The sequence below is a fragment of the Pagrus major genome, chromosome 9 (genome assembly GCF_040436345.1).
Source record: "Pagrus major chromosome 9, Pma_NU_1.0".
Classification (NCBI taxonomy): Eukaryota; Metazoa; Chordata; class Actinopteri; order Spariformes; family Sparidae; genus Pagrus; species Pagrus major.
The window spans coordinates 12442065-12458090 of record NC_133223.1 but is presented as its reverse complement, the minus strand read 5'-3'; the positions used below and the strand labels follow the sequence as shown (position 1 = coordinate 12458090).

Here is a 16026-nt window from a genome sequence, read left to right as displayed (position 1 = left end):
GCAATAAATTGCCTGACACCTACAATACAAAAATATTCCAAAAGATGGCAATATAGGATTGAGTCGCTGTTCACCCCTCCAGGACTACTATAATTAAAGAAGATTCAATTTGATGGCAAAACTTAAGTTGTCACAACCCAAATTAATTAAACACCAACAAAAAAGGCGCAGACACGTTTCCACTTGCAGTTTTTATATTTATTTTAAAGCAACTTCTTTTGTAAAATATAAATACAAATTATGAGATATTTTAATTACAAAGTTAAAACAAAAATGAACACACCAAAAATTACTTTACTGCAGTAGCCTCCCTGTTATATACAAGCTCTGTGCCGAAGGGTGAATATCAACACCCTTAAAACTTTATTATACAAACAATTTTGTAGTTTTGCATGTTAAATTACGGACTAAACAGGAAGCAAAACTGGAACATTAAAAATAAAAGATACAATAGAACAGCCCCTGAGGCTCAAGCGAGCGCTAAAGTCTGAGGAGAAAAAAAAAAAAAAAAAAGAACAGGACATCATGTGCTTCCTATAAACACAAATACCACATTCAATAGCACAGTCTCAGTACTATCCTGTACAGCTACACACAGACACAATGTGCTGCGCGCTCGCACACTCCGTCTAATTGCAGACAACACGACAACACTCTGTTGCCATATAAAATCTTTCAGAGGAGTCGTGAGCAACATTGGAAAGAAAAAAAAAATCTCTTTATATTTTTTTATATATATATATATTTATTTATTTATACATATATTAATTTATAAAAATAAGACCATTATTACTGTAAGTCCATTGAGTCACAAATGTATTGAGCCTCAGTTAACGGAGGGTAACGTTTCAGCAGCCTGGTCAGCCAGCAGGTCAGTCCGTCTGTACAGTGCACCAGTGCTGGTCCAGAGCAGGGCTGAAGCGTGGGAACTAAGGGTCAGGCTAAGGCATATCATCATAACCTCGGGGTGGTTCTAAAGCAAATTGCAGTCGGTACGGATCGGTGTCCAGGTGGATTGGCCTCAGGGGTCAGGATGAGCCCAACTTGCCAGCAGCCTTAATTCTGTCCTTCAGTTTGTCCGCTGGGTGGTCCCAGTGGTCATCCAGACACTCCAGTGTGGAGCCCAGGAGAGCAGCCAGCTCGGCACTGTCTTCCACCAGGTCCAACAGGTCCTTGCTGTCCGGATGGAAGCCTTCCAGCTCCTCTGGGCAGGAGAAGAGCTGTGACAAAGAGGCCTGCCGGTAAAACTCCGCCTCTGCCACTGTCACCACCTCCATGTGGGGGAAGGTCTGTCGGAAACCGCGGGCAGACATCCGCAGCCGGCGAAGCACGTCGGAGAGTAGCAGCCAGTTTCTTGGCCTGAAAGAGGAAATCAGCCAATGTTTAGGAATGAGGGCTGACGGAGGGGGAAAAAAATGTTAAAAGGAGTGAATTCTTTTGAGATCAAAGCTCACCCTTGGGAGAGGGAGACCTGGATGTTGTAGCAAGGCAGCAGAGGACGGTCAGAGAACTCAAACTCAAACACCTCCTTTTTATCCTCCTCATCCTCATCATCTGGGCCAGGGGGGTCGGCCAGGATATCATAGACACCGCCCTCTTCGTTTGATTCTGACACACACACACAAAAATACACATGAATAATTTTTAGTGGGCATCCGCATTATCATAAAAGACTCAGGGAGTTACGGACATGTATGGCTCAAAGCTAAGATTGAAGAGACTTTGTAAGCACTAAAACACACAGAGTGCTGATCAGTACTCACCACACACAGCGCTGCCATAGAATTCCCAATAAAGCCCCGGGTCGTCATCTGAGCGGCCCTGAAGGTCAGCAAAATAATCTATGGAGAGAGGAGAGGAGCGAAGCCTGTTATTCAAGAGCCAGAGCCCCGGGGACAGGCAACGAGGCAAATACAATTGCCCTTTAAGACTACAGCAGAAAAATGGATAAAGAGCACAGTAAAATAGAAGAGGAGGAGGACGAGGAGGAGGAGGAGGAGGAGGGGCAGTGTCAAGAGAGAAAAGAGAAACAAACAGAGCAAATGTTTTGGGGGAGGAGAGGGGGGGGAGGGCGGGAGGGAGCTGATGGTCAGGGGCCAGCGGCTGTACCACGGGGGAGGAGAGCGACTGTCTCCGCTGGGTTAGAGCTGGCTCAGTTCAGAGCAGGGCTACACAAGGCTGCCAGGAATCAAACAAGAACCACACACAGTCGCTGAGTGCGCATGCACACACACACACACACACGCACACGCACACTAACACACACAAACGCAAACACGCACACATAGAGAGAGAGAGACCGAGCTGGAAACAAACAAGCAGAGGGAGCTGGATAAGCACACACAGCGAGAGCAAAGTGTGTATTCAGCACGCGCGCGCACACACACACATTCGCAGAGTGAGAGCTGGGCTTTGTGCCAGTGCTGAGGCGTGGGGCGTCTGGCGTGTGTTTGGAGGGATTAACGGCCTCCAGATGAGTGGGACCAGGTGGAGGGAGGGCAGCAATCGCTCGCTCTCGCTCATTTTCTCCGGCGCTCGATCTCCCTCTCAGCCCGCTCCGTCAGTCTAGCAGCCATCGATCTATCCATCCGCACTCTTTTCAAAATTCAACACCATCTTTGCTGGCCATCTATGTATAAATCTCCCTATTTGTACTCAACCTATTCACCCCTCTGCCGACTTACACCTGTTCATTTTCACCCTCTTTTCTCCTGCGTCTCTTGTTTTAAAAGGCTCTCTCAGATCATCGCTTTTAACTAGTTAGATGTTCATGTAATATTAAAGCAGCTGGCTACAGAGGAAGTGTGTGCATGTTTAAGCTTTCATTTCCCCCTCCTGTACACAAACCTCGAGTTCTCTCAACTTAACTACAAACATTCAGACGAGCCCCATCAACACACACGCCCCAGAGGCCGGACCACGTCAGACTCTAGCGTGGCAGCCTGGTGAAAAGACACACTCAGGCGCTCACACGCACGCATACAAAAGCAGTCTCCAGCCAGAGCGAAGCCCATTTCCGCACGTACGCTGAGCAAACACAGTTGGCGTTGCTAAGTAACCGGATAGAGGAGCTCAGAGGCAGCAGCAGCACGCACCCCGGCGGGCTGAGACTCCCTGTCTAACAGGTGGTCGAGGGAGGAGGGAGGAGGGGGTGCCGGAGGGGAAACGGGATGACAGAGACGGACACGTCTTGTAGCGGCGGCCGGGAGGTGGAGGGTGAGGATTTACAGAGGGGGACTCGCACCAACAGGTTGCACAGAGGTCAGAGCATTGAAAGAACAGCAAACAGAGAATGAGCCAAGACTGGGGCATTTGGGAACTGGGCTGCTGCCCAGTCCTTTCAACAATTTACCCTTGCCCCACCTTAATATCCACTCTGTGGTGTACCTGCTGTTTTAAAGCCCCTTTATCTCCTAGGGGTTTAATTAATTCCTTTTCCAGCATTTGTGATTTGTGGTCAAAGGGAAAATTAATACTCAGATCTCCTGGTTTTTACATTCTACAAGGATAGAAATGTTCTACTATTCAGTCATTGGAAAACACTTACATGCATTCCATTAATGTATTGTAAATTTTAGGCAACAGTGTAATTTCGATCAGGGAAAACTGAGGTCATATCCTCGGTATTCTATTTTCTAGGGATTTGGGGGTTTTACTGGCCTAAAGTGCAGCATACAGATTTTAAAAGAATGTGGTTTGTGCAGCTATTTAAGACTAAAATTCAAGCACTTATTTAAGCAGTTTGGAGGTACCAAAACCAAAAATGTCTTTATCATCACATTTAAATTCTTATCATGAATGCAATTACAACAAATAAAAATGGCAGAAATTCTTTATACCCGCAGCAATCAAAATATAATACAACTTGGTTTTATAACTTGGTAAACTGGTTTGTTTACCAGCTGTTCATATTAACTTTTAGGATTATTTAATACTTGCTAATTTAGATGCCAGGAGACAAACAAATATGATTGTTTGTTTACATGAGTGATTATGTAGATGAGAAATCAGATTTCAAAATCAAGCATTTTTCAAGGCTTTATATTCAAATTCAAGAATATTTCTAACCTTGAAAACATAACAGTTAAATCAAGCATTTTCTAACCTTAAAGGTCTTGTAGAAACTAAGTACAGGATGAAGGGAAAGAGAGGGGGACTGTCCTATTACTTCATATAATAAAATGGTAGAACTGTAGGCCTGTTGTCTGTAAACCTTTTTCCAAACTCAACAAAACCAGTCTAATGCACAAAAGATGCATGTATGTGTGTAGAGGAATAGTAACCTTATTTGTGGATAATTAAAGATTAACAATATTTCTGATTGACATCACTAGCAAGAGTCCTCAAATACCTCAGTCCTCACCTTCTTTTGACCAGGAAACAACATATGATTCAACTGTTTCAACCAGCCGCATCCAGGTTCAGAATCTGAATGAGCCTGACTGAAGGTGGGAAAAGTTTGGATAGTTTTGTTTTCCCTCAAAGTGCCCTGATTTACAGTCCAGTCAAATTTCCAGAGGAGGGCAGGGTGATGATGTGGACTGCAACCAGTGACTAACCCTTAATAAGCAGATTGAAAAGCCAGCTGGGATCTTACCAGTGAGGAAGCGCTCCATGCCGTCACTGTGGGTCATCTTGAGCAGGCCACGGCCAGAATATGTTGCCAGGGTGGGGTCAGCGCCATAAGACAGTAGGATTCGCACCACGTCCAGGTGGTCGTTCTCCACAGCGTCATGAATCGGCCTGTAGGCACACAAATGCACATCAATTTTAATCGATAACTTTAACGTCTCCTGCAGCGAAATAGATGTTGCTAATATCATTCCGTGTGCGCTTTTGGTATTTTACGCATCTGCCACTGAGAAAACTTAAAAGAACACTCTCTTGAGCCATAAACTATTTAACCCATTTAAATTCCCCTAAACTCTGACCTAGCGGGACACAAAGTAAAATGCAATTCTTTATAATGCTGCCATTCTTCTCAGCGATGGTCTCACCTGTGTACTGTTATGCCATGAAAATCTAGTTATGGTTTAATGAAAGCCTAACTGCTGCTGAATGCATCTTTAGGCCTGTGCACAGTTTCCTGAACAGACCCCCTGCTGTAGAATTTTAATAACACAGCCATAAAAGCACTAGCCTTTTATAAACCTGCAGCTAATCTGTCAAATCACTGCTCTTGCCAAGTCTATATATATATATATATATATATATATATATATATATATATATATATATATATATATATATATATATATATATATAGATATATAGATAGATAGATAGATAGATAGATAGATAGATATCTATCTATCTATCTATATATATATATATATATATCTATAAAGTCTTTTGTTATGAGCAACACCCAAGTGACTTAATTGATGACTAATCTCTGGCTTGCCCTATGAGGACATGTAGAAAAAGCCCAGTCTTGTCCGCATGGTTGCTGCACTGATGTTTCTCTGATCGTCGGTGTGTACAAGAGCGAGTGTGTTTGTTTACCTGGTGCCATCCTGTGCACTGCAGTTGATGTCCGCCCCATAATCCAGCAGGTGTTGGACGATGCTGAGCCAGCCACGGGCGCATGCCTCATGGAGGGCACAGTAACCGGCGTAGTCTCTGTGATTCACCTCGCATACTCTGTTCTCCAGACAGTACAGCACCACCTCCTAAAGAGAGCCAACACAGAGGGAGAGCAGGGTTTAGTGCGTGAGATTATGTGTGTGAATGTGTGCGGATGTATGAGTAACGACAACCCGAGCAATACAAGACCAAACACACAAGTCAGACGCGTACGCAAACAGTCCTTTCCCTCTACGGTTCCTGTGGGAGAAAAATTAGGGAAAGGAGGAACTGAGTGTGTTCCTATGCTGGGCAAACAGACGCACACACAAATGCTCCATAATACTAGAGCTGGCGCCAAAACACATCGAGGAGACTAAGTGTGACTCAACTGTATTTAGCCTGCCAGATTCTGCTTGTGCACGTATGAGCGTGTGTGAATGTGTGTGCGTGCCATGGTTGGGCCTGGACGCCACTGTGGCAGCCAGTTACGATGGCTGGGCTCTGAACACAGCATAATGGAAGCGGAACAAAGAGATTTGATAGAGGCGCTCAAGAGCTGGAAGCGTTTCCTCTGGTCTAGGGCTGTGACAGTTGGGCATCCAGCACTAAGTAGTCAGACTGGTTTTTATTGGATGGGGAGCAGAGTCTGCTGCTGCTAAACAGAGAGGGGGGCGAGAGATAGGAAGCAGCCCGGCACTGTGTGTTGATACGGGGCCTGTTCGAGTCAGACAAGTGTGTGTGTCCACACTGTGGGTATGCGTTTGTATCTGTGTGGAACTATGTAGATGTATTTGCAGAAAAACAAACAGAAAATACCTAATTTTTATATATTTTATTATATGTATTTATATATACGTGAATGCAAGACTCACACATCCAGACACATTCATACTCTGCCCTGCTAACAGTCCTGTGCCGAGGGGAGGAAAGCTGCTCATCTGAACCTGGGGAATGACTCCAAACTTCCATTTCTATGCTAATTCTAGCCCGCCGTCTCGTCCAAGTGTTTATCTCTCTCTTCCACTCTGTCTCTCTCTCTCGCTCGCTCAGCACAGGGCGGATGGAGGGAGGAAGTGGGAAGGAGAGGCAAGCGACAGAGAAAAACAGGCCGACGGACGCAGGAGGACAGGGCTAGAGAGGGCACGAGAACGGGAGAGGCGAGAGGCAACACCCCAACAGATGACAGATTAATGAATCTGTGGATGAAATCTGCCGGGGCTGTCCTCTGGGCTGCAGCTGATAGTAATAAGAGATGAGTGGTAGTGCAAAGTGGGGGGTTGTAGTGATAGGAGTGATGGGAGGGCGATTGAGCTGGGGAAGAAGGAGCAACGATTAGAAAAAACAAGGAGAGAGATGGAGAGCGGGATCGAGGGCAAAGAAGTGAGCAAGGAAAAGTGCAAGAGGAAGAGAGAAACAAGAGGGGGGGAGCGGGACGACGCTCCAACTGGTTTTCGCTCGCTGCCAACACTCTGTTTGCCTGCTGGAGAGAGATTCAGGAGCGCTGTGCCGAAGCTCCCCTCTGGGGGATTCCACTCGCTCTCTGTGTGTGTGCATGCGTGAGTCTGTCTGTGCGAGTGAATGAGAGCAAGTGTTAGAGAGACTGACGGGGAGAGAGTGTTGATATGCAGCTTGCCTAAGTGTGTGCATTTGTGTGTGCGCTTGTGGGTTTCTGTGCCGCTGACGAGCGTGTGTGTGTGTGTGGTTGTGGAGGAGGTGTAGTGCTAAACCTCCGAAGCCGTGTTTAATATCGCTGGGAGAGAGCGAGGAGCTTAGCACGAGAGCCCCGGCTTCCCGCCACACACACACACACACACACACACACACACACACACACACACACACACACACACACACACACACACACACACACACACACACACACACTCCTCCGCAGTAAAATGAGACACTGCCTCCCCCTCCTCCCTCTTTCCCTCCGTCCTCTAATCTCCCTCTCTAGAATGCTTCCCTGCGCTTGCCTGCAATCAATGCATCACTCAGACATTTAACCCCTTGCAGAGCTGCCTTGTATGCTCCGCACATACAACAGATGTGTGTGCGCGCTTCTATATGAATGCGTATTACATGTAGCGGGTGATGCATGAGTGGCTTTCCCTCTGCGATTAAGAGGCAACAGTCAAAGCAGTAAAGTCGGTGCGTGCCTAGACAAGTGAAACGTGTGGATATTTGTGTGTGAGAGAGTGTGTGTGTGTGTGTGTGTGTGTGTGTGTGCACGTGTGTGCGTGAGGGCCAGGCCGTGGTTGAATGACTGTGCTGTGGTAACACTGGAAGTCTAAGGATCTGACTGACGGGTAAAGACGAAAGACAGGAATAATCACCTGTTACCTTTTTGATCACAATAAACGCCTCCAGTCTATCGCTAATCATCTGCCTACAAACCAAATGATAAACAAGACACTTTTAATTTGGGAGTAGAACAGCCCCTGACTGCTCTGGTGTCTGGTCATACTGGTCATGAAAGCTGGGTGTCGTAGTGACTAGTTACTGAGCTTCTGTGGTTGGCAGGCTAACTGCTAACACACTACACACTTTAGTAGTTAGCCTGATGCTATCATGAAAACGCCAGCCCACCAAAATAGCTCAACCAGCTAGGTGACGAGCCACCATTAAACCATCAACAGAAAGAAAGTTCGCTAGGTCATTTCGCTAACGATAATAAAAAGTTTAAATTGTCAATTTGTATTGACACCTGACTGTAGACTATGCCAAAAACAGAACAGAGTAATGTGTATATGTAACTCAATTAAAATCATATAAAAGATCCTTGTGAACAGAATTGCTGAAAGCTGCTTGATGTAGTCAGTGAGCTACTTCGGTTGGCAAGCTGACCACTAACATATCACATGCTGCAGGAACTAGCCTGATGCTAACATCATGGTGTGAGCCCAAGCCCCCGGGAAGTGGTTCGGGGTTTGAAGCCAATTTTTGTAGTGGCCAAACAGTGTAACTACAGCGTCACATGATGCACTGCGGCCCAAAAAGACTTTTTCCCTCAAGCTAACATTGTGAAAGAAGGGGCTGTAAAATTGATGGATGCATTTTTTTGAGCCTCACAATCCCCGCGAAACAATGCGGAAGCTATGCGAAAGAACCCGGAAGAACCCCGGCCGGAGTATGGCTGGAAGTCAAGTGTTTTTGGCTTCATGCGCCACTAAGCAGCTTTCATAAGAATGATCAGGGCTGTGCCTCGAAATATGCCCAGTGGCCACTCTCGGTATTGCAGCAAAAATTTTACTTGCGGCCCAAAAAGCAGTTTCCGCTGAGACCACCATTCAGCCACAGTAACTAATAAAGCTAGCTGGCAAGGCCTGCCACCAGTTAACTAACGACCAGGTAAAAAGCTAACAAGCTCAGTTGCTAACACTAACAATAGGTTAAAATATTTAATGGGACATATTTGTATCATCTTCATTGACTGCAGACCATGCCATGACACATAGTAACCTAAGTATGAGAAATATGGTTGGTTGATAAAGCTAATATTATAACTTCCTCTATTTCGTGGGTCTCTTCTCCCTCACACTGTTTGTCGTTGGTCAAAGGTGCAAACCAAAGTTGAACTTGAAGAGTTCCTGTGGGTTCTCTTTGTCACAATCGCCTTCGTCAACTGCTGCGATTTCAAGACCATCCATCCTAAATGCTGGTCTGACGGGGCACCTAAAATGCTCTCCAGTTTTCTCTTTGCTTGGATCATACATGGATTTGAGAAGGAAAATCAGAAGTGATTCATGTGGAGAGAATAAATGACAGATTGCACCTTTATCTGAGCTTTCAATGGGCAGAACTGAGGGGCCCCAAGCCCCGGCACGAGGGGGAGAGGGATGAAGACATCCGCAGAATCTCTCCTCATTACCATTTCAAATGCTCAGAGAGCGAGGCAGCCGAGGGAGGGCGAGAGAATAAAAGGGGAGCGAGGGAGGGAGGAAGAAAGAGAGAGTGGGCTTTCGTGTGCAGAGGCACGGATCGCAAAAACTAAACGAACATGAAAAATGCACAGTGTCGGCCGGGCATCGGGAACGGCACAGAATAGTAGCGCGTGTGTTGAATTACATGCATGTGTGCATGACGTGATTCTACATCCTGCATGTGCAGGTCTGTACACGAAAGGATGCCTGTGTGTGCGCTTGCAGGGTAACAAACTGTTTCTCTGTGTTTGTAATGAGCATGTAGGCAGTGTGTGTGCTCATGAGGTGATTCTGAATTTGCATGTGCAGGTCTGTGTGGGTGTGCGACAGCAGCAAGTGTGGAGAGCCGTCTCTCTGTGCAGCATATGGAGACGAACACGTCAGGATGCCGGTGCATGTGCTTATTGGGTCATAACGGGTGTTTCACTGTGCATATATCTGTGTGTGTGAGAGTGTGTGTGTGTGTGTGAGTGTGTGTGCTCGTAATCAGCATGTGAGCTCTGTGTGCATGTGTGTGTGTGTGCGCCTCTGTCTCACAGGCCCTCATATCTCTCTGCCTGTGTGTGATAAGCCCAGAGCTTGCGGCGCTAAAACACCAGCGTGAGACAAGCGCTCTGTGCGTCTACAGGCTTGCATGCAAGTGTGTGTGTGTGTGTGTGTGTGTGTGTGGGGCGGTATGCATAAATTGATGTGTCTCTCTGCGCACGTCCTTGTGCGTGTGTGTGTATGTGTGTATGTGTGGGAGCCCCAGGGGTCTGCCCCAGGCTTATCACACACAGGCAGTGAGAGACGAGCTTCCTGAGAGAGAGAGAGGGAGAGAAAGAAAGGGAGGGAGGGAAGGGGGGGGAAGCGGGGGTGTTGTTTGCGCAGCGGTCAGCGCCTTGTTTGTGTAGTCTCAGGTTTTCTCCTCCCTCCTCCCTCTTTCCCTCTCCACACGCGGAGCGCAGGAAGGGAAAAATGTGAAGGGGGGGATAAGAAAAAAAAAAAAAGGAGAGGGAGGGAGGGAAAAAAACGTTCGAGAGAGACGCATAAATCAGAGAGACGAGCCAGCTTCTCTCCAGCACGGCTGACTGAACCCTGCTGCTGCTGCGCTGCACTCTGTGTTTGTGTGTGTGTGTGTGTGTGTGTGTGTGTGTGTGTGCGTATGTGGGTGTGTGTGAGCGAGGGAGAAAAACAGCCGCCGCCACTGCTAACCACAGTCACCACGGCACATTAGAGGGCCATTAGAACGCGATTATACTCCCAGTGCTTACCTCTCATTCACACTCTTGCTCTCTCCCACTCCGACTCACGCACATGCACACGCACGCACGCACACACACACAAACACTTCTCATCATCATAAACGTGTACAACAAACACACACAACCATAAAGCAACCGGTTAATGAGCAACAAAAGATACCCACACCTATTTACGGATCTGTGAAGATACCTCTGCTGGTGATAAAAAATTATCATGTGCATGCACACACACACACACACACACAAAGACAGTGTCAAAGGTGAGCGGGAGACCGAGTGGACACACACACACACAGCACAATGTGCAGCTCAAGTGGCATTAAAACCACTTGGATCAATAAATCAATTTGTAAAATCTGTCAACAAGGGGGGAGAAACGTTTAGGCTCCGAACAGAAACACAAGGGATACGGGAGAACGAGACAGCGGGCCATCCAACTTTAATTAAAAGCTTTCACAGCAATGGGAGTTGAGAGATTCAGTCGAATATACGCCAGTCTCAATCTTTCTCGTGTGTGCGGGGAATGAGAGGATCTGGTTTAGGAGCCAACGATCGGCAGCTACACACACAGAAAGAGAAAAAAAAACTTCCGATGCTAGAGAGAGGCAGCGAGCATCAGTCTCCGTATAATGATCCTACCGATCCCTCATGCTGTCTGTGCACGCACGTGTGTGTGCGCCTGCGTGTGTGAGTGTGTGTGTGTGTGTGTGTGTGTGTGTGTGTGTGTCTGTGTCACACTTCGCCTCACGGAAAATTAATGAGATGTGAGTGCGGAGCGAGGCGAGAGGAGGGGAGGCGGGGGGGAGAGTGCGTGTGTATGTGTGTGCGCTCGCGGGAGGAGGAGGAGGAGGAGGGGTGCCAACGACAATCTGAGTCACAAAGAGAGGAAGAGAAAGAGAGTGCCGAGAGGAAAGAGGGGGGAGGGAGAGAGCGGAAACCTGAGAGAGAGCGAGAGTAGCGGGCAAGAGGAGCAAAAAAAGATGGAGTATGACGAGAACAAAGCGCGAGTAAGGGTGAGAGAGAAGGAAATGATACAAAAAGAAAAAGAGGGAGCGAGAAACAGATGACAGATGCGAGAAAAGAATCAGATGGAGAAAGACAATTTTAGAAAAAAAAAAGCTATGTCTGCCAGAGTCACAGACAGGAACAAAGTAGGGGGAGAAAATGAGCTCAATTTAAGAAGAGAGAGCGAAGATTTGGAAGAGATGAAGTGTAAGAGCGTAAGATATGAAGAGAGAAAGCGATGAGGAGGGAGCGAAGCCTATTACCTCGTAGCCCAGCCGTGCAGCTCTCTGGAGCAGAGTCTCTCCGGCGTTCTTGTTCACGATCAGCCGACGAGCCTCCGGCGGGATCGGACGCACCACGGGGGGCTCGGCAGGGGGCATCCTGTGCACCCCTGCCGCCGCCTCTGGTGGGACACCGCCTGCTCGGCAGTTCGCCTGGGGCTGCAGGGAGGGCGGACAGAGCGAGGTGGGGGAGCGGGGCTTGACTGGAGAGCAGGGATAATGATTAGGAGAGGCGGCTCCCTTCCTCGGAGCGCCACACTGCTCACTCAGCTGTGGAGAGAGAGAGAGAGGCAGAGAGTGTCAGAGCCACTGCCACATAGCAGACGGGACACACGCATGCACACATGGACACTCAAGGGCACACGGAACTTAAACACACACACACACACACAGAAGGCGATGCACTGTGGCAAAAACAAAACTCTTAAGAGTAAGACTAATCATATTTTAAATAAAACTTGACATATTCCCTCCCTTTCCCATACTATCCACGTATAGCTTTAAGTATAGATGGGTTGTTCATTTACAACATCTGTGTTTATGTGTGATTATTGTGTTTGAAAGACACGCTACGCATCACTGAAAAATCACACACGTACATAGCGTTCACACCAACTGTTCACACTCCAAACACTGCAGGTTGGCACGCCACTTTTCTTTAACTGCTAAACCAACACAGCCTTCGGAGTGCAACACACGAGACAGGGAGTTGCCTGCCTCTGTGTGTGTGTGTGTGTGTGTGTGTGTGTGTGTGTGTGTGTGTGTGTGTGTGTGTGTGTGAAGTGCGTGCCCTCTCAGTGGAATTCCATGTCGAAGCAGCTGTCAGGCTGAGGAGGAGCAGGGGAGGAGAGCAGCGCGGGCGGAAAACAACTAGCCTTCTCCCTCCCCCCTCTCACCCTCAATTTTTTCCCCGTGCTCATTTTTTTCCCCCTCTTTTGAACTCAGGCACTTCATACGCTCAACCATGGCTGCCACATTCCTCACTGTGTGAGCGAGGCAGTGTGTGCAGCCTTGTGTTCCGCCGCCGAGTGCGATGTATAATTGCTCCGGGGTTTTGTTGTTATGTCAGGAATGCTCACAAACACACAGACACTTGCGGCCCTGGCACGCCACCTACACACAAAACGGCACCGATGACACACGTTCGACAATTAAGGCCAGAGGCAAACACACATGCATGCAGGCGCTCCACAGGGAGTCGCTAAGGGCACGAGGAGGTCAAAGCTCCAGCAGCCCTCTAAACATTGTAAACATACTTCCTTCCTCTCCCTCTTTCTCCCAGCTGCATAATCAGAGGCGCCGACAGGCATACTGAAACAGACTCCACAGCTACAAACATCCAGACGCCCGTATCTTGGCCAGACACCCTATCAGCGCTCACCTTGTCATCTTCAGCTGCTCCCAGATCGGCTGCACAACGCTGGCCCGGGCTGCTAGGTGTGGCCTCTTTCCTCTTCTCCCGCTCTCGCTCCCTCTGACTGGTGTGTTTGGTCTTGCACGGCCGCTTGCCCTTGGGTTTGTCCGCGTCACTATGGCGACGGGGCTTGAGGGGAGGGGCGCCTCCCACAGACGGCTGTGGGGCCGGAGAGGGGGGGCCCCTCCTGGGCTCCTTGAGGCCACGGTCACCTGAGAAGGGGCCCAGCGGTTGCGCCCTGTCCTTCAGTTGGCCGGGGGGAAGGGGAGAAGCAGCTACTCCTGGAGCAGAAGGAGAGGGGAAGAGAGAGGCAGAGTGAGCAGCTGATAGTGTGAGAGCTCAGTGGAAGGGGAGGATGGGAAGGTATTGCAAGGCCATCTCTCACCCTCTGTTGGTTTATTAATGAGCGCACAGAGCTGTCTGGGAGCGCAGCATGCCTGCTCGCTGAGGAAAATAAAAAATAAAACGCACAGACTCGCAGGCTCACATAAACACCCCAGTAGTGACTTGTGTGCACTCATTCACTGCAGCAAGGACACTGCTATGAGTAATCTCCTTAAACAAATGTGACACTGTCTGGTTTCAGCCTCTCATAGTACATATTTACACGAAAAATAAAGACCTGCCCTTGAAACCACAATGTCGAAATGCTGTTTAATAGCTTAATGGAAATACATTTCCTCCTAAGGAGCACTGCAAACCATTTCTTATTCCGCAGGAACGGAGTCTCGGTCTGATTTGTTCTCCTATATAACTAACGTAAACAGTACATTAAATCAGTCCTAAGCTGAGAAAGAAAGGGAAATTTCTGATGCTTAAACATATAAACACTTTTATAACCTTAGACTATGAGCTTCCTAACAGAAATGAATGCATTTTATCAGATAAGCGGAATCCTGAAAAAAATGCAAGAAAAAAGAAAGATAGCCCTGACAGACACACAGTGGAATAACCACATTCATTGTCCAAAACAGGGCCGTTGCCACGGTGATGTTATCTAAAAAGGTGAAAGCGCACACACAAAAAAAATTCAGTGGCCAATCAAGGCCTGTGGTTTCTGCAGGAAACACAAAACCAAAATCTCCCCTGCTTTAGTCACTTCCTTTAATCTCCGTCCTGCCTTTTATTCTCTCGTCGTGCCTCCCTCTGCCTCAGCTTGGGCACGTGAATAAGGGAAAGCCCTGGTTTTAATAAGTTACCCCCCCCAAACACACACATTCCCCACTCTCCCTTCCCCGCTGACTGGTCTCGAGTGGAAAAAAGAAAAAAAAAATCATTGATCACACATTAGTCACACTACACCTGCCTACACGTATCTCCACCAGCCACTTCCTTCATTCACACTTTCATCACTCTCTCAGTCTGCGCTGTAGACCAGCCGAACAAAAAGACCAGCACCACAGGGGAGGGGGGGCATTTTAGCTTTTAGTCCCCAGGTCCCGTTTCTGAATGCCGGGCCTTTCCTCTGGCAAGAGGAAGTATGCCCTACCTCATTTCCTCTGCAGCCTCCCCTAAGGCTCACGGGAAATCCCCCAAAAGACAGACTGCTCAACAAGAAAGTGAAACGTGAGCCAAAGATAGATTTCCGTTACCCTAGCTGAACTCGGAGATACAGCAGCGGTTTGCACGGCTGGCGGTTCATCCTTACCATTAAGTAGCTTCTCGCAGCCCCATTTCCTGTTGATGTCGGCTCTCTGTGCCGCGGCTCTGTCCTCCAGCTCATTGGCCCTGATCTTACGATCCCGCGGGCTCTGGGCTGAGGCTACAGACCGAGGCTGGGGTTGGGGCCACGCCCTCTCCTGTTTGACCTGGGAGGCATCCGGGGATGCTGCGCCGGCAGCAGGCTTGCTGAGTCGCAGTCCCTTCAGCTCGATGCACACCTTAAGCTTCCGCACCTCGTCGTCGTCATCTTCATCAGGACTTGCTTGCTCACGCTCATCTGCAGGCAACAGAAAGACATAATTGGCATTGTTTGCCATCTCTTATATGCAGCTTTATTGTCTGGAACTGTGTTGTCCTGTGAAAGCCTTGAAAGATAAAGCTTTTGGTTATTTTAAAGTTTTGACCTCAGTAAAAGATTAGATAAGAAAACTTCTCTTTCTCTAATAAACAGGTTTTTAAGAGTAAAATTCTTCTTCACCTTTTCAAGGTATCTAAACCATAAAAATGTGAAAATAAATGTCTTTTCAAATTCCTTTTAACACCGCAATCGATGTATATTGTCACTTTTATTTGACCGCATTACATTGAAAAATCAAGCATTTTTCAAGCAGTATATTCAAATTCAAGCATATTCCTAATCTTGACAATATGACATTTAGGCATTTTCCAAACTTTCTAGACTTGGTAACAACCCTGTATGAAAAGGTCTTTAAAAACCCAACGGATAAACCCAAAAATGCACTGTGGGCAAGCTTCAACCACAACAGTGTCAATGAGTTGAAATTTTAGACATAATGAGGTTTTCTCCCTTTCAAAAGACATGGTTCTACCCTCCTGCTACACACAAAGCTCTTATATGTACATACATACCAACCTGAAAACAACTGAGCACAAAGAACAAAGGCCATTAATCACTACATTCTTACGGC

The 16026-nt window shown here is 47.6% G+C and overlaps 1 protein-coding gene across 3 annotated transcripts in view; it reads right to left on the bottom strand.

Annotated features, from left to right (window-relative positions):
- Positions 1 to 176: 176 nt before the first annotated feature.
- LOC141002370 (BCL-6 corepressor-like) overlaps positions 177 to 16026 on the bottom strand; it is a 34897-nt gene continuing 19047 nt past the window's right edge. For all 3 annotated transcript variants that reach the window (XM_073473678.1, XM_073473680.1, XM_073473679.1), the window contains 8 exons: positions 15084 to 15374; positions 13403 to 13716; positions 12004 to 12291; positions 5506 to 5672; positions 4598 to 4743; positions 1764 to 1841; positions 1455 to 1608; positions 177 to 1359 (listed from right to left, as the gene is read on the bottom strand). In XM_073473678.1, the coding sequence (XP_073329779.1) occupies positions 1029 to 1359; positions 1455 to 1608; positions 1764 to 1841; positions 4598 to 4743; positions 5506 to 5672; positions 12004 to 12291; positions 13403 to 13716; positions 15084 to 15374 (1769 nt within the window). In that variant the 3' untranslated portion in view covers positions 177 to 1028. The remainder of the gene's footprint in view (positions 1360 to 1454; positions 1609 to 1763; positions 1842 to 4597; positions 4744 to 5505; positions 5673 to 12003; positions 12292 to 13402; positions 13717 to 15083; positions 15375 to 16026) is intronic.